General features: G+C 70.8%; 3 protein-coding genes across 3 annotated transcripts; 1 reads left to right on the top strand and 2 right to left on the bottom strand.

Annotated features, from left to right (window-relative positions):
- Window positions 1-13: 13 nt before the first annotated feature.
- Window positions 14-6,001, top strand: LOC125334886 (tumor necrosis factor alpha-induced protein 2-like). The gene is made up of 12 exons (XM_048322098.1): window positions 14-70; window positions 825-1,548; window positions 1,934-2,588; window positions 2,819-2,933; window positions 3,130-3,240; window positions 3,359-3,459; window positions 3,671-3,778; window positions 3,854-3,989; window positions 4,181-4,303; window positions 4,460-4,615; window positions 4,792-4,913; window positions 5,513-6,001. The coding sequence occupies exons 1-12, from the start codon at window positions 14-16 to the stop codon at window positions 5,742-5,744; spliced, it is 2,640 nt and encodes an 879-aa protein (XP_048178055.1). The 3' UTR covers window positions 5,745-6,001.
- A 1,182-nt stretch (window positions 6,002-7,183) lies between these two features.
- On the bottom strand, window positions 7,184-12,877 carry FOSB (FosB proto-oncogene, AP-1 transcription factor subunit). The gene is made up of 5 exons (XM_048320817.1): window positions 11,893-12,877; window positions 10,732-11,001; window positions 10,242-10,349; window positions 8,954-9,113; window positions 7,184-8,800 (listed from the first exon to the last, which is right to left on the bottom strand). Exons 1-5 carry the CDS (start codon window positions 12,016-12,018, stop codon window positions 8,709-8,711), a joined length of 756 nt encoding a protein of 251 aa, XP_048176774.1. The 5' UTR covers window positions 12,019-12,877; the 3' UTR covers window positions 7,184-8,708.
- A 2,409-nt stretch (window positions 12,878-15,286) lies between these two features.
- Window positions 15,287-19,346, bottom strand: RTN2 (reticulon 2). The gene is given in 11 exon segments (XM_048320806.1): window positions 15,287-15,504; window positions 15,607-15,665; window positions 15,836-15,882; window positions 16,321-16,390; window positions 16,606-16,744; window positions 17,271-17,478; window positions 18,004-18,138; window positions 18,423-18,554; window positions 18,556-18,774; window positions 18,777-18,822; window positions 18,918-19,346. Coding segments are annotated over 11 exon segments (1,359 nt in total). The 5' UTR covers window positions 19,179-19,346; the 3' UTR covers window positions 15,287-15,461.
- Window positions 19,347-19,478: the final 132 nt, after the last annotated feature.

The following is a 19,478-nucleotide window of genomic DNA, read 5'->3' as shown; positions in this document are numbered from 1 at the left end:
GGCCGGGGCGGCCATGGCGGCCATGGCGCCGGAACCGGAACCGGGGCGCGCCGGGGGCGTGGCCTCGCCCGTATAAAGAGCGTGGCCATGCGTTAGCCCCGCCCACGACGCGGAGCGGACCAATCAGAACGCGGCGTCCGGGCATGGAGACAGCTGGGCGCGCCCTGAAGGGGGAGTGGCCAAGCGCGGGAGAAGCATTGCGATTGGCTGAGAGCTGGCCAATGGGAGGAGGGAGCGGGGTTTAACCCGTGAGCGACCGGGGAGGAGTCACGTGGGCCGAGGGGTCACGTGGGCGGGCACGTGTCCCCTCCGTGTCGCCCGTGGGGTCCCGCGTGTCACCCTTGTCACCTCCCCATCATCTCCTGTGTCACATCTGTCCCCCCCCGTCAGCCGCGGGGTCACTGGCGGGGTCTCCAGCGCCACCCATGGGGTCCCTCGTGTCACCCGTGTCCCCTCCCTGTCGCCGTGAGGTCCCTGGTGTCACTGCGTCCTGTCCCTGTGCCATCCCCTGGTGTCAGTGGGGCTCCATCTCTGGCCCTTGTGGGGTCCCCTGTGGCACTGCGCCACTCCTGTGTCCCCCAGTGTCACTGGGGTCTTGTCTCGACGCCATCGATGTCCCCTGGTGCCACCAGAGTCCCCTCCTTGTCACCCGTGGGGTCCCCTGTGCCACCCCTGTGCCATCCCTATGCTATCGGGGTCCCGTCCCTGGTGCGTCCTGTCCCTGCGCCATCCCTGTGTCACCCAGTGCCACCAGGGTCCCATCCCGGTGTCCCCCAGTGCCACCAGAGTCCCATCCCGGTGTCCCCGCTCCCCCCCCCCGGTGTCCCCCCGCCCCGTACCGGTGCCCGGGCGGAACCGGGGCTGACCCTGCCCGGCCGGGGAGGCCCCTCCGGGGCGGCGCTTCCTCAGGAAGCCCCCGGCCAGCGCCAGTGTCACCGCAGCCGCCACCAGTGTCACCGCAGCCACCGCCGCCAGCGCCGCCAGTGCCACCAGTGCCACCGCCGCGGGCACCGCGACGGTTCCGGGAGCTTCGGGTGGCGTCCCCACCGTGCCACCTCAGCCTCCGGGTGACAGCCAGGTGTCCCCGCGCCCCTCCGGTGCCCCCCCGGCGATGCCGCTGCTCCGGAGACCCCCGGGGGGGGCGGCGGAGGGGGGACAGGAGGACGGGGACCCCTTCGCCACCAACCCCGAGAGTCGCCGGCGGCGCCGCGCCACCCTGGGGGGGCTGGTGGGGCTCGGGGGACACCTCGGGGGACACCTGGGACAGCTGGGGGGGCCCTTCGGCCGCGCCCGCCGCCCCCGCGACCCAGCCGGGCCCCGCGGTCGCCGCCGCTCCGAGGACTCGGGGGTCCCGCGGCGACCCCCGGAGGAGGCGGGGGGGGGGCAAGCGGGGGTCGCTGCTGCGCCTGGCGCTGGGGACGTGGGGACAGCGGGGCACGGAGAAGCCGTCCCCGGGTGAGGGACAGGCGGGGGACAGCGCGGACGGAGCCGGACAGCGGCCGGAGAGCGGCGGGAAGGACAAGGACAGGGACAGGGAGCCGCTGTCGGGTGAGTGGGGACAGCGGGGGGCACCGGAGGGACGAGGGGGGCTTGGGGACATGCGGTGGGGACAGCGGTGGGGACGGGGACGCGGGACTTGGGGACGTGAGGATAGGGATGGTGACAGAGGCCACAGGGACGCGGGGATGGTGACAAGGGACGTGGGGACTTGGGGACACAGGGACATGGGGACGGGGACTTTGGGAAAGGGGACGTGGGACGGGGACGGGGACGGGGGACTTGGGGACAGGGGACAGGGATGGAGACGTGGGACTTGGGGACACAGGGACATGGGAATGGCAACTTTGGGACGTGGTGGAGATGCGGGCTGGGGACAGAGACAAGGAACGGGGACACAGGGACACGGGGACACGGACCCCCGGCGTCCCCACAGTGCTGGAGATCCTGGAGCTGATCCAGCGGCGGGACCTGGTGGCGGCGGACGCTCAGATCATCGCGCTGGAGGCCGAGTGCGCCCTGTCCCCGTCGCGCCCGCCGTCCCCGTGTCCCCCCTCGTCGCCCTCCTCCGGGTCCCCTCCGCCGTCGCCGGTCCCCGCGGGCGGGCGGCGGGCGCGGGACGTGGCGCTGCTGTACCGGGCGCTGCTGGCGCAGCTCTGGGCCGTGGTGGCCGAGGCGGTGGCCGCGGGGCGAGCGGTGGCCCCGCTGCGGGCCGTGGTGGCCGTGCTGGAGCAGGAGGAGGCGGCGGACGCGCGGAGCCCCCCCGGGACCCGCCCGGGGCGGCCGCGGGCGCTGCGGCGGCGCTGGCACGAGGCGGTGGCCAGGGCGGCGAGCGAGCGGCTGGCGCAGGTGGCCCCGGCGGGCGGGCTCGGGGCGCGGCTGGCCGCGCTGGCCGCCAGGGTGGTGGGAGACCTGGGGGTCGTGAGGAGCCACGTGGCCCCCGCGTACCCCCCCGAGTACGGCGCGCTCGGGGTCTACGCCCGCGGCTACCACCGAGCGCTGGCGCAGCAGCTGCGGGCGCTGGCGCAGAGACCCCTGCCCGTGCCCGAGCTCTACCTGCTGCTCGACTGGCACAGCAACGCCTACCCCAGGTGAGACCCCCGCCCCTGGAACCTGGGGGGACCCTCTGGGACTGCCCAAAACCTTCCCGTTCCCGCCCCAGCACGGAGGGTGTCACCCTGGTACAGAGGGTGTCACCCCTGGGACACCCATGGGACCCCCCAACATCTGTCCCCCACCGGGCACCCCATGTCCCCCATGTCCCCCCGCGCCCCCAGGGTGTCCCCCAGACACCCACTGGGGCTGTCCCTCCCCCCCCCAGGGAAGTTTTGGGGCACCCCGAGGTGGGGGCCCTTCTGCGGGCGCAGGAGCTGGGGCCCCTCCTGCCCCCCGAGACCCAGCGCGACCTCGAGAGCTCCTGCATCGCTGCCGTCAAGGTGGGCACTGGGGACACTGGGGACACTGGGAGCACCGGGGTGGGGACATTCAGGGTGCTGCGGTGGCACTGGGACTGGCACTGTGGTGGCATCAGGACAGTTGCAGGGCAAGGGGTGGGAGGCGACTCTGTGTCCCACTGTCCCCACACCACTCCTGGTTGTCCCCACACCCCCATGGTGTCCCCCGCTGTCCCAGGCGAAGGTGGAGGTGGCCGTGGCGCAGGAGCTGCAGCTCAGCGAGGACACATGGCCCGAGGATGTCACCAGCCAGGACATGGAGGAGGGACTGGCCATGCGTGTCACCGGAGTACGGCCACCCCCAGAGCCCGTCCCTGTCCCCCGGGGTGGCTCGTGGGGACCCCACAGTGCCCCAAGGGGCCGGTGGTGGCCGTGCCCCCACACCCATGGTGGCCGTGTCCCCACAGCTGCTGCGGGCACACGTGGACCGAGCCCCCCAGGTGACCCCCGAGTTCGGGCGGGAGATGGCCCACAGCCTGCTGGGTGTGCTGGTGGCCTTCCTGCACAGGTGGGACACACGGGAACACGACAGCAACATGGGGACACCAGGATGTGACGCAGGACGGGGACAGGGAGTGAAGGGACGTGGGGACACAAGGGGACAGGGGATAGGCAGGGTGGCACAGGGACACAGAGGTGGGCACAGGAGCCACGTCCCCCATGTCCCCTGCGTCCCCTGTCCCCCGGGTGCCACCGCAGTGACCCAGGGGTGTCCCCAGTTTCCAGCGGAAGGTCGAGCGGTTCCTGGAAGCCCCCAGTGAGGTTCCCCCCACCGACAGCGCCCCTGGCCGCGCCATCGCCTTGGCCAACTGCTGCCCCCCCTTCAGGTGAGGCCACCCCGTGTCCCCGTGTCCCCAAGGGTCCCCGTGACACCCTGACATCCCCGCTGTCCCCTCCTGCAGGGCCTTCGCCGAGCGCCTGGCGCAGTTTGGGCACCCTGAGAGCGAGGAGCCGCGGCGCCAGGCCCACGCCGCACTGGACAGGGTCACCCGCATCTGCGGCCACGTCCTCACCCGGCGCCTCTTCGAGGACCTCAAGGTGTCCCCAAGGGGCGGGTGGGGGACACCCATGGGCGCAACGGGGACCTTGGTTGGGTGTTGGGTTGGGTGACACCTGTGGGACACAGTGCCCGTTGTTGGGCGTTGACTCTCGGTGCCACCACTGGCTGCCGACCCAGGTGCCACCCGTGGGCGGCCGCTCCGGGTAACGTCTCTGCCCGCCACCCCCAGCCCTACTTCGGCAAGCTGATGAAGCGCAAGTGGCTGACGAGCTCAGACGCCTTCGATGCCATCGTGATGCTCATCACCGGCTTCGCGCAGACGCTGCGCCCGCTGCACCCCGAGCCTCACCAGGTGTGCAGGGCCTGGACCGGCCACCACGGGGTTGGGTGACACCCACGGGACACGGTGCCATCGGTCGGGTGTTGGGCTGGGTGATGCCCATCGCTGGGTGTGGCGTTGGGTGACGCCCCCGGGCGCGGTGGCCCCGTGACGCCCGTCGTGCCGCAGGTGCTGGTCAGCGAGCTGCACCGCCGGGTGCTCATCGAGTACGTGCGCCCACTGCTCCAGGGCCGCCTGGTCTGCGCCTCGGCTAAGGCGCGTGCCCGCGTGGCCGCCCGGCTGGGCGACGAGGCCCGGCAGCTCCGCGAGCTCTTCACGCGCCTGGTGAGACCCCTGCGACCCCCGGCTCCCGTTGGGTGCTGGGACAGGTGACACCCACGGGTGCGATGGTCGTGGTGCCATCGTTGGGTGTTGGATTGGGTGACACCCATGGGACGTTGGTGGGGTGTTGGGTGACACCCATGGGACACGGTGCCCATCGCTGGTGTCACCCCCCGCAGGACTCGGCGTCGCCCTGGCTGGACTCGGTGGTGCCGCGGCTGCGGGAGCTGCTGGTGCTGGAGGACACGGCCGCGCTGCAGATGGAGGTCGGCGCCCTGGCCAGGGACTTCCCCGACGTCCGGTGGGTGCGGGGACCCCGCCGGGGTGGCACTGGGGTGACACGGCTGGGTGGGACATCGTGGGAACCTCACTGGGGTGGCACAACCGGAGGTGATACCGTGGGAACCCCAGGGGGGTGACATGGCCGGGTGGGACACCTCGAGGACCCCGCGGGGGTGGCACTGGGGTGACACGGACCGGCGGGACACTTTGCCAGCGGCCGTGATGGCCACGGTGGCCACGGGCAGGATGTGGCGAACCCGCGGGGACCAAGCGGGGTGACCGGACGGGGTGACCGGACGTGGCCTCCGGCCCTTCCCGGCAGCCCCCGCCCCACTCCTCCCGCCGGGAAGCGGCCGCGGCCTCGCGCCAGGTCCCCTCCCCGGCCCCGGCCCCGGCCCCGGTCCCGGTCCCCAGGGGCCGGTGGCACGCGCGGCCACCTGAGGAGGAGGGAGGGGGGGGACACCAGTTAAACTGGGCAGGGGGGAAACTGGGACCGGTTAAGCCGCGGGGCAGGGGTCACCGCGGAGCTGGGTGTGCCCGAAAACCACATCCAGTGGTCCGGGGGGGGTTTTGTGGCCGCTGACCCCCGGTCCCCGCTGACCTCCGCTGTCCCCGCAGGCGCAGGCACGTGGCCGCGCTGCTGGACGCGCGGGGTTTGCGGGCGCAGGGCCCCCGGCGCGAGATCCTGGGGGTGCTGCAGGATCTGGGGGGGTCGGAGGCCGAGCCGGGCCCCCCCCGGCACCGAACGTTCTTCTCGGAGCTGCCGGCGCCGCGCCCCGTGCGCTGCCTCCCGTTCCACCTGCCCCGGCTGCGCCTCCCGCGCCGCAGCCCCGCCAGGCCCCCCCCGTAACCCCCCCGGGACCGCTGAGGACACCCCCGGAACCGGCACCGCGTCCCCGCGGGGCTGGGGACACCCCCGAGCCTGGGTCTGTCCCCTCCTGGGGTGGCTGGGGACACCCTCAGCCTGGGGTCTGTCCCCTACAGTCCCAACCTGGGGTCTGTCCCCGACTCCCGGCGCTGGGGACACCTCGAATCTGGGCGTGTCCCTCCCCCTCCCCCCCCCCCCCCCCCCCCAGTGTATAAATGACGCTGTAATTAACACCAGAAGCCGTGTCCTCATCCTTGGGGACACGGGGACTTGGGGACAGCAGGGTCCATCCCCTGATGGGGTGCGGGGGGAGGAAAGGGCCAGCAGTGCCACGCTGGGAATCCACCACGCAGTGTAGATGAGGGGACACGGTGGGGACAAGGCAACACTGCGGCCCTTCCCGGGGCTGGGGACAGGCTTGGGGACAGCGAGGAGTCTGGTGGGACACCCGGAGGGCACGGCCACCCCCGTGTCCCCACGGGCCTGGGTGGGTCCCCCTCCCCGGGTCAGAAATAGTCGGGATCCGGCCAGGAAGAGGCGACAGCTAAAAATAAGTGACCGCGGCGGGAGCGGGGCCAGGGGTCACCGTGTCACCCCCGGCCCTGGGAAGGGACCGGCGGCGGCGGAAGCGACAGCGCCGGGCGGGGACCGGGGGGGGCCCCGGGAGGGGACACAGGGGGCGCACAGGGGGCACCCCGGCGTTGGGAAGGGGCGCGGGACAGCGTGGGGACACTTGGGGTGTGACCATGTGGGGACGCAGCGCCAGAGACCCGCGGGGACCCCGGCTGCGGCTCTGGGCATGGCGGGGGAGAGGGGGGTGACAGTGGCGTGTCCCCGGTGCCAGCCCCGGTGAATCATCGGGCGCCTGACGTCAAGGCCGGGGGGGCGAGGAAGGAAACCCCCCCCCAAAGGGAGGAGTGCGGGGGTCGGGGGGAGCCCCCAAAGCTTGCACGGCTCCCTCGCAGCGCCCCAGGGACCCCCAAAGTGGGCTGGGACACCCCAAACTGGGAAAGGACTCTCTCAAGACTGGGAAAGGACCCCCCAAACTGGGAGAGAACCCACACCAAACTGGGAGAGGAGCCCCTAAACTAGGAGATGACCCTCCCAAACTGGGAAAGGATTCCCCAAACTGGGCAGGGCCTCCCCAAACTGGGAGATGCCCCCTCAATTTCTCATCCCGGGCTCCCCCTGCCGGTCACCGACGGAGGGGGGCGTGGCTTGTGGGGGCGTGGTGTCTGTCCCGCCCATTTCCCCGTTGATTGACAGGTGGGTGGGGAAACGGGGCGACGCCCCCGCTGTCCCCGTGTCCCCGAGATCGGGTCCCCACGAGCTCCTTGTCCTCATGTGCCCCGTGTCCCCAAACCCCCTCGGTGACCCTTCCCAGTGTCCCTCCTCCCCAAATAAAACCCAGGAGCCGCGGAGCCGCTGGAAGCTGCTTTATTGGCCACATTTGGGGTGGGACGAGCGCGGACGGGGGGCCCGGGGTGGCCCCGGACAGGCACGAACACGGCACAGGGCGACAATAATTATCCTCGTTATAATAATAATAAAAAATTAAACATCTCCCGCGCAACAAAAATAGATTTATATACCGGGGGGGCGGAGCCAAGGCCGGCGAAGCTGAAGGGGACAGGGCAGGGACAGGCGGGGACGGGCGGGACGAGCAGGACGGGCGAGCCCACCTGGAGGTGTCACCTGGAGGAGGGGTGACCCTGGCGGGGGACGGGGACGGCACGCGGGGGTCCCGGAGGTGACAGAGGAGCAGCTCCAAAGAGAAGGAGGTGACCTGGAGGGGTCACCTGGAGGCCCAGGGACCCCCGAGGGGGACATGGGGGGTCGTGGAGGTGACAAGAGTGGCACCTCCGAGGGGGGGGAGATGGCCCGTGGAGCCCCTCAGAGCGGGGGTGGGGGACACGGACCTCTCCAGTGGGACAGAAATGACACAGGGACCTTCTCGGGGGCACGGGAACACAGCGATGGCTTCTCCAGAGGGATGGAGATGGCACCGGGACCCTTCAGCAGGGGATTGGGGACACCTCAGGTGTCACAGGTACCACCAGGACCAGGCTGGGGCATCTCCAGAGGGATGGAGATGTGGCAGGAACCCCCTGGGGTTGACAGGGATCGGGGACAGACACCTCCAAGGTGACAGGGACACCACAGAGACCTTCTCCAGGTGGTGGGAATGGCACGGGGATGTCACCAAAGGGACGGAGACGCTGCCTAAAGTCCCACAGGACGGCGAGGATCGAGGACAGGGACCTCCAAAGGTGACGGAGAGGACAAAAAGATCTTCCCAGGGGAATGGAAATGGGGCAGGGACATCTCCAAAAGGGTGGAGATCCTGGATGAACCCCATGAAATGAGGGAGGGACACCTCTGAGGTGACAGGGACACCACTAGAGGCTTCTCCGGGCAGTGGAGATGGGGCAGGGACATCTCCAATGGGGTGGAGACGCTGAAATGAGGGACGGACACCTCTGAGGTGACACAGAACCTTCTCCAGGCAGTGAGAAACGGGCAGGGACATCTCCAATGGGGTGGAGATCCTGGAGGAACCCCATGAAATGGGGGATGGACACCTCTGAGGTGACAGGGACACCACGAGAGGCTTCTCCAGGCAGCGGGAATGGTGCAGGGATAGCTCGCGAGGGGACAGAGATCCTGGATGAACCCCCACGAGGTGACGGGGACCGGGAACAGACACCTCCGAACAGCCACGGCAACGCTGGGGCCCCGTCACGGCCACCACCTCCAGGCGCCAAAACCCCAAAAAACCCCTCCCAACCTCCCCCCAAAAAAACCCCACCGGAGCCGGAAAAAAACCCCAAAAAAGGGGACGGGGTGGGGCGGGCAAAACCCAGCCCCGAGGCGCGGCGGGGGGCAGGAGGAGGTGCCCGTTTTCGGGGGGCTCGGAGGGGGACCAGGGGAGGGGGACACCCCCGTTCACAACGCGAGGAGCGAGGGAGAATTCAAGGAGTCCGAGGACTGGTCGCTGCTGCTGCTCCGCTGGTGCGAGGCTCCACACGTGGCTCCCTCTGGGTGGGTGAACACAAACGCGGGGGTCGCGTTAGGGGGTCCCGCGGGGGACCCCGGGCGGGAGGCAGCAGCCGGGGAAGGGACCCTGCGGGCCCTGGAACGGCGCCGGGGGCAGGAAGGCGACGGTCCCCGCCTTGCCCGGGCTGCTCACCCTCGGCCGGGCCGGCGCCCCACGGCGCCGATGTCCTCGAAGGGGACCTTGCAGGCGGGCGCGTGGGCCACCAGCACGAACTCCAGGCGCTCCTTCTCCTTGCGCAGCTCCGCGATCTCGGACTCCAGCTCCGCCTTCTCCTCCTCCAGCTGGTCCGTCTCCTGAGGGGGACAGCGCGGTCAGGGCACGTGGCGTTGTCACCGGCTCGGGACGTCCCTAAGTGTCCCTCTGTGCCCTCGGATGTCCCCAAGCCTGGCGACGGCGTTGTCGCCCTCCAGAGTCCCTGAGTGTCCGTCTGTCCCCCTGCTCGCAGGGGTGACGTCCTCCTGCTCCTGCGGCACCCCTGGGTGTCCCTTCTGACGTCCCCAAGCCTGGGGACATCCCACAGGCTCCTCCAGCATTCCTAAGAGTCCGTCCGTCCCCTCCCTTGTCCCCCTGTTCCCACGGATGGCATTGTCCTCCTCCTGCAGCATCTTGGAATGTCCGTCTGTCCCCTCTGGTGTCCCCAAGCCTGGGGACGTCCCTGAGTGCCCGCCTGTCCTCCACCATGTCCCCTGTTCCCCACGGGTGGCATCGTCTTCCTCCTCCTCCTGCGGCACCCCTGGGTGTCCCCTCTGATGTCCACAAGCCTGGGGACATCCTGCAGACTCTCCCAGTGTCCATCTGTCCCCCTCCCTTGTCCCCTGTTTCCCACGGACGGCATCCTGCTCCTCCTGCAGTGTCATCTGTCCCCTCTGATGTCCCCAAGCCTGGGGGACACTGCTGTCCTGTGGGTGTCCATCTGTCCCCCTCCCACGTCTCCAGCTCTCAGGGGTGGCACCCGTCCCTCTCTGTCACCGCTGGCCATCAGTCTGTCCCCTCTGGTGTCCCCAGCTCCCGGGGACAACCTCCGTTCTCTGCAGTGCCACCACCCCGGGAACATTGCCCACCTCCTTCCAACGGCCCTGAGGGCAAACCCGCCTGTCCCCTCTGATGTCCCCAGGGGTGTCACTGTCCCCCTTGCACAGTCCTGGGGACACCACTGTGTCCAGCTCTGAGAGCAACAGCACCATCATCATCCTCCTCCTCACCAGCGGCCGTGGGGACACCACTGTCCCCACCTGATGTCCCCAACTCCCTTCGAGTTGTGTCTGAGGTGTCCCCAGCTCCAAAGGCATCACCACGACGGGACACTCCTGTCCCCAACTCCCTCCGGGGACGCCTCCACTTCACGTCGCCCCATCCCCCGCCACGCCCCGGCTATTGGGGACGATGCCACCCCCGCGGTGTCCCCGTGTCCCCGCACTCACCGCCTGCAGCCGGTCCGTCAGCTCCCGGCGCCGGTTGCGACATTTGGCAGCCGCCAGTTTGTTCCTCTCCCGCCGCACGCGGCGCTTCTCTTCCTCCTCCGGCGTCAGCTGCCACACGGACGGGACTGTCACCCGCTGTCACCCGCATCCCCAAAATCCCGCCGTGTCCCCGAAATCCCGCTGTCTGTGTCCCCGAAATCCTATCGCGCTCCTCGGCATAGGTGAGGATGGGCGTGATGTCACCAAGTGTGGTGTCCCCAGGGTGCCACCGCCTGGGGTGTCCCTCAATCTGCCACCACTCACGGTGTCCCCAAGGTGCCGCCACCTGGGATGGCCCTCAAGCTCCTGCCACTCACAGTGTCCCCAAGCTGCCACCGCCCAGGATGTCCCTCAACCTCCTGTCACTTACGACACCCCCAAACCTCCCGCACATCCCCGAGTCCCTCCCACGTCCCCAAAGTGCCACCACACCCCCGCTGTCCCCTCTCACCGTCTCCTCGCGGCTGCGCCGGGGCCGCGCGCGGGGGGCGCGGGCGGGGGCCGGGGCCGGGGGTCCCGCGAAGGCGCCCAGGCCGGGGGTCGAGTAACTGGGCCCGGGGAGGTCGTAGGGGTCGAGGGGGGGCGGCTGCGCCATGGGGGCCCCCGGGGCCACCGAGGAGATGAGCGTGGGCTGCACCAGCCACTGCAGGTCCTGGCTGGTGGTGATGGCCGTCACCGTGGGCACGAAGGAGCCGGGCATGTCCCCCAGGGCGCTGCACTCCTGCGGGGAACACGGGTCAGCGTGGCTGGGGACAGCGGGGGACAGCGGGGGACACCGCGGGGGTGCCCCCCCACCGCGCGGGACCGGGGTGTGACAGCCGCGGGTGACACCGGTGTGTTCCCGCAAACGCACAGGGGACGGGCCCCCGGTGGCGTTGTCACCCCCCTGCCGTGGCCAGGGTGTCATCCTTGTCATCTCCTGCGGGGTGCCTTGGTTTGGGGACAGCGCTGTCCCCAGCTGGTGGCACTGGGGCGAGGGTGTGCCCGTGCCTGAGATGTCCCCAGCTCATCACCATCATCATCCTCCTCCCCGTGCAAGGGGTGTCTGGCACCCACGAGTGACACCCTCGCGTCCCTGTCACCCCAATCTGAGGGTCCCTGCCAAAGACCCCCAAATCCATCTCGGGGGGGCGGGGGAGGGGTCGCAGCCCCCCCCAGAGTCCGCTCCCCCCCAAATCCGCGGGCGTGGGAAGCACTCGCGCCCCACACCGAGCCCTCCCTGCTTGGGGGGGACACCGCGGGGACACTGCCACCCTCTGGGGACACCGCCGAGCTCCCCCGTTCCGGGAGTCGCCACAGCGATCGCGCCCCGGGGGCGTGGCCAAAGCAGAGGAGGGGGCGTGGCCATGCAGAGAGGGGGCGTGGCCGTCCTTCAGCGCTGGCCGCGAGCGGGGCGCGGCTTCGCGCGCGGTGGGCGTGGCCACGGCGGCCGAGGGGGGCGTGTCCCTCCTCCCGTCTCCCCTGGCAACCGCGGGGGGGGCGCCCAAAAATAACCCGCGCGCTTTGCGTGCGTGCCGCGTCATCGGCGGCGGCGTCACTGCGCGCGCTTACGCACGGCCCCGCCCCCTTGCGCGCCCCCCCGCGCGCCCCCGCCCCTCCCCGGTGCTCTCACCTGAGCGGCCGCGGCGGCCGCGGGGCTCCCGAAGGAGTCGAGCGGCGACAGGTACTGGGACTCGGCCGAGGGCGACGAGCTGCAGCGCGACCCCGAGTCGTAGTCCCCGGGGAAGCCCTGGAACATGGCCCCGGGGGCGCGGGGGCCGCCCCGCCGCGACAAGGCTGCGGGTCACGCCGCTACCGGCATCACGGGGACCTCCGGAGGGGTTGCGGGCTCCGGGGGGATAAGCGCGTGGAAGCCCGGAGGGGCTCGCAGGGAGTTTTGTCGCAAGCCCCGGTTCGGTGCGATGAGCCCCGGGTGTCCGGTCAGGCTCCGGGTCGCCGGTCCGAGCGAGTGTTCGCGGCTAGAAGCGCCGGTATGTCCGTGCCAGGCTCCGGTTCGCCGGTGCAACGTCCCGGGGAGCCGCTGTAAGCTCCGGTAAATCCGTGCCAAGCTCCGGTGCGCCTCTACGAGCCTCGGCTGGCCGGTACCAAACGCCGCTGTGTCCGTCCCAGGCTCCGGCTCTCCGCTATAAGCTCCGGTACATCCGTGCCAGGCTCCGGTCCGCCGCTCCAAAACCCCGCTGCGCCCCTACACACCCCGCTCCATCCGCCCCAGGCTCCGGTTGCTCGGTACAAAGTCCCGCCGCGCCCGTCCCGGGCTCCAAAGTTGGCCGGTACACAGCCCCCGGTGCGCCCGCGCCAGGCTCCGGTTCGCCGCTACGAGCCCCGGTACATCCGTCCCAAGCTCCGGTTCCCAGACACAAAGTTCCGCTCGGCCGCTGCAAGCTCCGGTAAATCCCTTCCCAGGCTCCGGCACGTCCGCTCCGAGCCCCGGTGACGCTCCCGCCGCTCCCCCGGTCTCCGGTTTTATGAATGAACTGCTCACGGCAGCCCCGCCGCTTTATACGGCGGGGCTCCGCCCCCCTTCGCTGACGTCACGGCAGCCGCCGCCGCTGCTCTGGGACCCCCGGGACCCCCCCGAGACCCCCCGGACCCCGCAGCCGCCGTGGCCGCTGTCGCCGCTGCCGTTTGAGGCTCCGGGAGCCGCCGCCGCCGTTAAGAGGCCCCTGGGCGGGCTGGGAGCGGGGGGGATCCCTGTCCCCGCCCCCCGGAGTTCCTGTGACGCAATTAGCCATATATGGGCTTGTCTGGAGTGTTTGTTTGGTATCCTAGCAATGACGTCACAGGGATTCCCTCCGCCGCCGCCGCCGCCGCCGCCGCCGCCGCCGCCCGGGCGCGTATTAATAGAAACGGGACCGACCGCGGTTCTAGAAACGGCCTGAACCCTCCGGGCCGCCGGCTCCGGGCCCTGGCGCCTCCCCCGCGAGTCCCCCGAGACCCTCGGGACCCCCCCCCGCCCTCGGTAACACCACGGGACCCCCCGGGTAACCGGGATCCCCCATCCCCCCCCCCCCCCCCCGGTGCATCTCCTGACGCTCCCGGGACCCCCGGTGACCTCCCGGGACCCCCGCGACCCCTGCCGGGATCTCTCCCGCGATCCCCCGGTAATCTCCCGGCTTCCCCCATCGTGACCCCGGGGATCCCCTGGTGTCCTCCAGGACCCCCGAGACCTCCGGGAATCCCCCCAGAGCATCTCCCGGGATTCTCGGGATCGCCCGGTAACCCCCCCGGAACTCTCGGGAGACCCCCGGAATCGCTCCCGGTACCTCCGTGAGCCTTCGGAACCTCTCCCGGGACCCTCGGGACATCCTGGTAACCACTCGGGACCCCCACCAGGACCGTCCCGGGGTGGAGCAGTCCCCGTACGGGGATCCCCCGTACCGGAACGATGGGACCTTTCCCCCGGGGTGTTGCCGGGACTGAACTTCAGCGCCCCGGGGGTTATCGGGACCGGGGCAGAGCGACCCCCATCCCCCGCACCTCCGGGGGCCACCGGGACCGGGCTGAGGAGCTCCGGGGATCCCGGTACTGAGGGGTGAGGGTGTCCCCGTGGCGGGTGCTGACACACCGAGGTTGGGGTGTCCCGGTACCGGAGTGCAGGGACCACCGGCCCCATCCCCGCACTCCCTGGGGAGCCCGGGACGGGGTCCCGGAAGGTCCCGGTCCCTTTCCAGCGCCGGGACTGACACCGGGGGCTGATGTCACCGGCGGGAACCGGCGCTGAGTCACGGCGGGGACCGGAGGGGGGGGCGGTTCCCACGCCCTTTGGTTCGTTCATTCATTCATTCATTCATTCACGCAGGCCCCGCCCCCTCCGGTGTCCCCGTCCCGTGTCCCCGGTGGCAGCAGTCCCGGGAGTCCCGTCCGGGCTGTCCTGGGGGTCCCGATCTCAGTCCTCGGTCCCGTTGTCCCGTTCCGGCTCCCTACGGTGCCCCTGAGTCCCGTCCGGGCTGTCCCGGGGCTCCCGTTCCCGGTGTCCCGGGGCTCCCGTTCCCGGTGTCCCGGGGCTCCCGGCCAGGCTCTCAGGAGGTTTCGGGGTGCCGTTCCCACTGTCCCCGTTTCCGGGGGTCCCGGACGAGCTCTCCCTTGTGTCCCTGTCTCGGGGGTCCCCTTCCCACTGTCCCGGGGGTCCCGGCCGGGCTCTCGGGGGCTTCCCAGCGCCGTTCCCAGGGTCCCCGTCTCGGGGCTGCCGGGAGGTCTCTGAGCCAGGACCCCCGTTCCCGGTGTTCCAGGGGTTCCTGTCCCGTTCCCGAGAGTCCCGGCCGGGTCTCGGGGGTGTTCCCCGCCCCGTTCCCGGGGTCCCGGGGGGTCTCGGGGGCTTCCCAGCCCCGGTCCGGGGGTCCCGGCGGGGCTCTCGGGGGGGGTTCCCCACCCCGTTCGCGGTGTTCCCGGGGCTCTCGGGGGGTTCCCCGCCCCGTTCGCGGTGTCCCCGTCCCGTCCCGGTAAACACTGCGCGGGTCGCCCCGGTTACGGCGTTCCCTGGCGGTGACGTCACCACGTCCGGCGTCCCGTGTTTACGTCGCGCGGCAACGGCCGTGGCCATAGCAACGGGGTGGGGCCGGGGCGGGGCCACGGCAAAGAGGGACGGGAGGGGGCGGGGCCAAGACCGAGGGGGCGGGGCTTGTGCCTCCAGGTTCCCGCGCGTTTCGCGGGGCGGGGGGGACACGAGGGGACATCGGGGGACACTGAGGGACATGGGAGGACACGGGGGGCATTGTAGGACACGGGGGACACACGGGGACTCGGCGAATCGCAGGGACAGAGGGACATGGAGGAACACTGGGGGACACGGGGGACACGAGAGGACGTGGGGGGACACGCGGGGACAGTGGGGGGCACACAGGGCGGTGGGAGCGAACACGAGGTGGCCCCAGCACAGCCCACCCCAGCAGCGGGCGGGGGAGGGGTCAGACACACGTCAGAGGGTCCCCACAGCACCCCATGACACCCTGTCCCCCTCATGTTCCCCCCCGCCTCCCCCCCCGGGTCCCCTCGCCACCAAACCCGGCTGTCACAAGAGTTTTTATTAAAGTGTGACCCCCCCCCCGCGCGGGGGGGGGAAGGACACGGAGGGGGGGACGACACGTGCCCCCCATGTGGGGGGAGGGGTGTGGGGACCCCCCCGGCCACGCCCCCCCCCCCTCGCTGTCACCTCGGGAAGGGGGACAGGGAGGGACAGGGGTGTCACTGCGGCTTCACTTTGGCACTTGGGAGCTTGGCCAGGACCCTGCGGGGACAGGGGGGGTCAGGGGGGGCCAGGGCTCCCCGAGACCCCCCCCCCCCAGGGGACACAGAGGGGAGGGGGACACAGGAACACAGGGACACTGACCTGGCTCGCAGGTGGCTCAGGTGGCTCCTCACCAGACTCATGTACTGGTCAATCTGGGCCTGGGGACATCGGGGACACGGGGGGCAGTTGGGGACATCGAGGACACAGGGGGCAACTGGGGACATGGGGGATGGGGGGGAAATTGGGGACAAAGCAGGAGGGCTGAGGGGACACACACAACCCTCGCCACCCCCCACAATGTCCCCATGTGTCCTTGCTGTCCCCGTACCTGGTGGCGCCGGTAGAGCACGGGGAAGGTGAATGCGCAGATGACACCTGGCCAGGGAGCACTGTGTCACCTCGGGTCCCCACTCTGTCCCCACCCCCCTGTCCCCTGAGCCCCCCAGCCTCCGCCCCCTTACCCCCCTGTTCCCAGGCTGTCCCCGTGTCCGCAGCCTCTATCCCTGTCCCACATCCCTTGTCCCCCATCCCGTGTCCTGTATCCCCATCCCGTGTCCCCATCCCATGTCCCATGTCCCTGTCCCCCATCCCCATCCCATATCCCCGTGTCCCCATCTCCATCCTCATTTCTATGTCCCCATGTCCCCATCCCCATCTCCATGTCCCTGTGTCCTGTGTTGGTGTCCCCACCCCACATCCCCAATGCCATGTTCCACATCCCGCTGCGGTGTCCCCGTGTCCCATCCAGTGTCCCCATCCAATGTTCCCATCCCCATGTCCCCGTGGTGTCCCCACGGTGTCCCCGCTCCGTACCCGCTCCCAGCAGCGTCAGCCCGTTGCACACGGCCCCCACGTAGGTCAGCAGGTAGAACAGGAAGGCGAACTGCGGGTGGCACTGGCACCGTCACCGTCACCGTCACCCCGCCCTTGGGCCCCCGTGCCACCCACCCCCCCCGTGTCCTCCACGCACCCTGTGTCCCCCATGCCCCCATGTGTCCCCAATGTCCCCAATACCCCCTGTGTCCCCAACGCTGTCAATGTCCCCTGTGTCCCACACCTCCCCATGCCCCCTGTGTCCCCCTGTGCCCCCAGTGTCACCTTGAGGGACTCGGGGACGCTGTGGACGAGGAAGAGGCGGGTGAGGGTGCGGGTGGCTGTCACCACGTGTCGCGCCAGGTACCGCGCCCAGCGCTGCTGCTGCTCTGGGGACAGCACCCCGGGGACCTCCGGCTGCGCCCTGGGGACAGGGACAGGATCAGGGGACAGGGACAGCACCCCAGGGACCTCCGGCTGTGCCCTGGGGACAGGGACAGGGACAGCGTCAGGGGACAGGGACAGCACCCCGGGGACCTCCGGCTGTGCCCTGGGGACAGGGACAGGGTCAGGGGACAGGGACAGCACCCCAGAGACCTCCGGCTGTGCCCTGGGGACAGGGACAGGGTCAGGGGACAGGGACAGCACCCCGGGGACCTCCGGCTGTGCCCTGGGGACAGGGACAGCGTCAGGGGACGGGATGGGACATCAGGGATGGGGACAGGGACAGGGTCAGGGGGACAGGGACAGCATCGCGGGACAGAGAGAGGGATGGGGACAGGGTTGGGGGGACAGGGGGACAAAGGACAGGGACAGTGTCAGGGGAACAGGGATGGGGACAGGGACACCCCATGGGATGGGGGAGACAGCGCCATCAGGGCCACCCAGAGGTCCCTGGGGGTGCTAGGGGTGGCAGGGAGGGGACAGGGGGGTGTCCCCATGTCACTCACCGCGCGGGGGGCTCCGGGGGGGCTGTCCCCAGGGCCCTCAGGGCCACCTGGCGCAGGCGCAGGGGGACAGTGACCGCCAACACCGCCAGTGCCCCGTAGGCGCCCACCGAGATGGCGCTGAAGCGGGACAGGCACCCCAGTACCACCAGTGCCACCAGTAAGGCCAGCGCCGAGCGCTCGGGCGCCCGCCAGTACAGCAGTTCCCACACTGAGGGACAGCGGGGACACACCGGTGACACCAGAGACACCAGTGTCCCTTCCAGTGCCCCTCCCAGTCCCTCCCAGTGCTCCTCCAGAGTCCCCCCAGCTCCTCCCAGTGCTCCCAGTCTCTCCCAGTTCCAACCCAGTGCTCCTCCGGAGTCCCTCTAGTGCCCTCCCAGTGCCTCCCAGTGCCCCCTCCAGAGTCCCCCAGTGCTCCCAGTGCCCTTCCCACAACCTCCCAGTTTCTCCCAATGCCTCCCAGTGCTTTCCAGTCCCTCCCAGTTTCTCCCAGGGACTCCCAATTCCCCCTCCAGAGCTCCCCAGTGCTCCCAGTGCCCTTCTCAGAGCCTCCCAGTGCCCCCCCGTGCCCCACCCGGCCCCTCCATGGCTTCCGCGGGTGCTGCCGGGTTTTTTGGGGGGGTCACCCCCTATTTTTAGCCGCCAATGGCGGCGGGGGCCGCGGGACCCTCCCTGAAACCGGACCCCGAAGCCGCCCCCCGGGCCCGCCCGCGCGCGCTGATTGGCTGCTCACCCTGTCCGTCAGCGCCCGACGCGCCCGCTGATTGGTCCGGCAGTGGCGGGGGCGGGACCGAGGCCTGAGGGGGCTCCAGGAGGGGCGCGCGCGGGGCGCCCCCTGGTGGAAGGGAGGGGAGGGGCTCGGGGGCGGCTGAGAGAAAAAAATTGGGGGGATCGAGGGGGTCTCGGGGCCCCCTCCCCCAATGCCCCCAAACTCCTTCCTTGGGGACCCCCAAATTTCCCCCAGGGATGTCCCAGGACCATCCATGTCCCCAACCCCCCCGTTGGGGATCCCGAAATCCCCCCCAGGGATGTCCCCGGACCCCTCATGTCCCCAAACCCCCCTTGGGGACCCCCCCTTCCCGATGCCCAGCCCCCCCCATGGCCACGAGCCGCCCTCCCCCCCGGGACCCCCATCCTCTCCCCCCTCCATACCCGGGCTCCAGGGGGGCTCCTCCACCTCGGGCCCCCCTAGTTCCTCCAGGGCCCCCCCCCGCCTCCAGCTCCGCCTCGGGGGGGGCCGGGGGCTCCCCGGGACGTTTCGCGGGGGGAGTCCTGGAGGCCACTCGGGGGTCCGGCCCCCGGGGGGACCCCCCCGAGCTCAGGCGGAGGGGGCGGCCCCGGCGGGGCTCGCGGCGGCTGCGGGGCCCTGGCTCGGTTTGGGGGGGTCCGCCCCCCCCCCGGAAGGCGATGTAGGAGAAGGTCAGTTCCCGGGGGGGGTCCCGGGGGGGTCTCCCCCTCCACGCCGCCTCCCTGTCCTCATCCTCATCCTCCTCCTCCTCCTCAGGGGATTCCGGCGCCGGCAGCTCCGGGAACTCCGAATCCTCGTTGCCACCTGCGGGGGGTTTTGGGGTTTGGGGGAGCCTCGTGCCTCGTGCCCGCCCCCCCGCCCCAAAATTCGCCCCGAACCGGGGGGGCGGCCCCGCTCACCCTCGGTGGAGTCCGGCGTGGTGGAGGCCGTGGACGGAGCCTCTTCTGGGGGGGCACGGGGGGGCGTGCGGGGAGTGGGACCCCAAAACTTGGTCCCCCAAACTTCCCGGGACTCCCGGACGCGCCCCGTGTCCCGTTCCCGGTGTCCCCGGTGTCCCCGTTCCCACTCAGTTCCGGACCCTCCCGGTCGCTCCATCCCCGGGACACCCCCGGGACCCCCCGGTCCCCCCCATTCCCGGCCAGTCTCGGTCCCTCCTCCATCCCCGGTGTCCCGTTCCCGGTGTTCCCGGTGCCTCCAAGTCCCTCTTCCCGTATCCCCGGCGCCTCCCGGTACCGTCGCCCCGGATACCTTTGTCCCCGGTACCTCCTGGTATCTCACCCCCGGCCATGCCCGGTGCCCTCATCCCGGTCCCTCCCGCTGCCCCCATCCCGGTGCCCGGTCTCCCCATCCCCGTGCCCGGTCTCCCCATCCCCGGCTGCTCCCGGTCCCTCCATCCCCGGTAACTCCCGGACCCCTCATCCCCGGCCACTCCCAGTCCTTCCGTCGCCGGTGCCTCCCGG

The sequence above is a fragment of the Corvus hawaiiensis genome, chromosome 1 (genome assembly GCF_020740725.1).
Source record: "Corvus hawaiiensis isolate bCorHaw1 chromosome 1, bCorHaw1.pri.cur, whole genome shotgun sequence".
In the NCBI taxonomy this organism is placed as follows: domain Eukaryota; kingdom Metazoa; phylum Chordata; class Aves; order Passeriformes; family Corvidae; genus Corvus; species Corvus hawaiiensis.
The sequence above is the reverse complement of the archived record's forward strand: the minus strand, read 5'-3'. Positions and strand labels throughout refer to the sequence as shown.

Bases quoted from the DNA above. Each gene is read 5' to 3' on its own strand.
- LOC125334886 (XM_048322098.1), top strand. From the start codon at position 14: ATGGCGGCCATGGCGCCGGAACCGGAACCGGGGCGCGCCGGGGGCGTG. The intron at 2,589-2,818 runs GTGAGACCCCCG...TCCCCCCCCCAG, and splicing joins CACAGCAACGCCTACCCCAG to GGAAGTTTTGGGGCACCCCG. The intron at 4,914-5,512 runs GTGGGTGCGGGG...CTGTCCCCGCAG, and splicing joins AGGGACTTCCCCGACGTCCG to GCGCAGGCACGTGGCCGCGC.
- FOSB (XM_048320817.1), bottom strand. From the start codon at position 12,018: ATGTTCCAGGGCTTCCCCGGGGACTACGACTCGGGGTCGCGCTGCAGC. The intron at 11,002-11,892 runs GTGAGAGCACCG...TGTTCCCCGCAG, and splicing joins CGGCCGCCGCGGCCGCTCAG to GAGTGCAGCGCCCTGGGGGA. The intron at 10,350-10,731 runs GTGAGAGGGGAC...TCCGTGTGGCAG, and splicing joins GGCGCAGCCGCGAGGAGACG to CTGACGCCGGAGGAGGAAGA.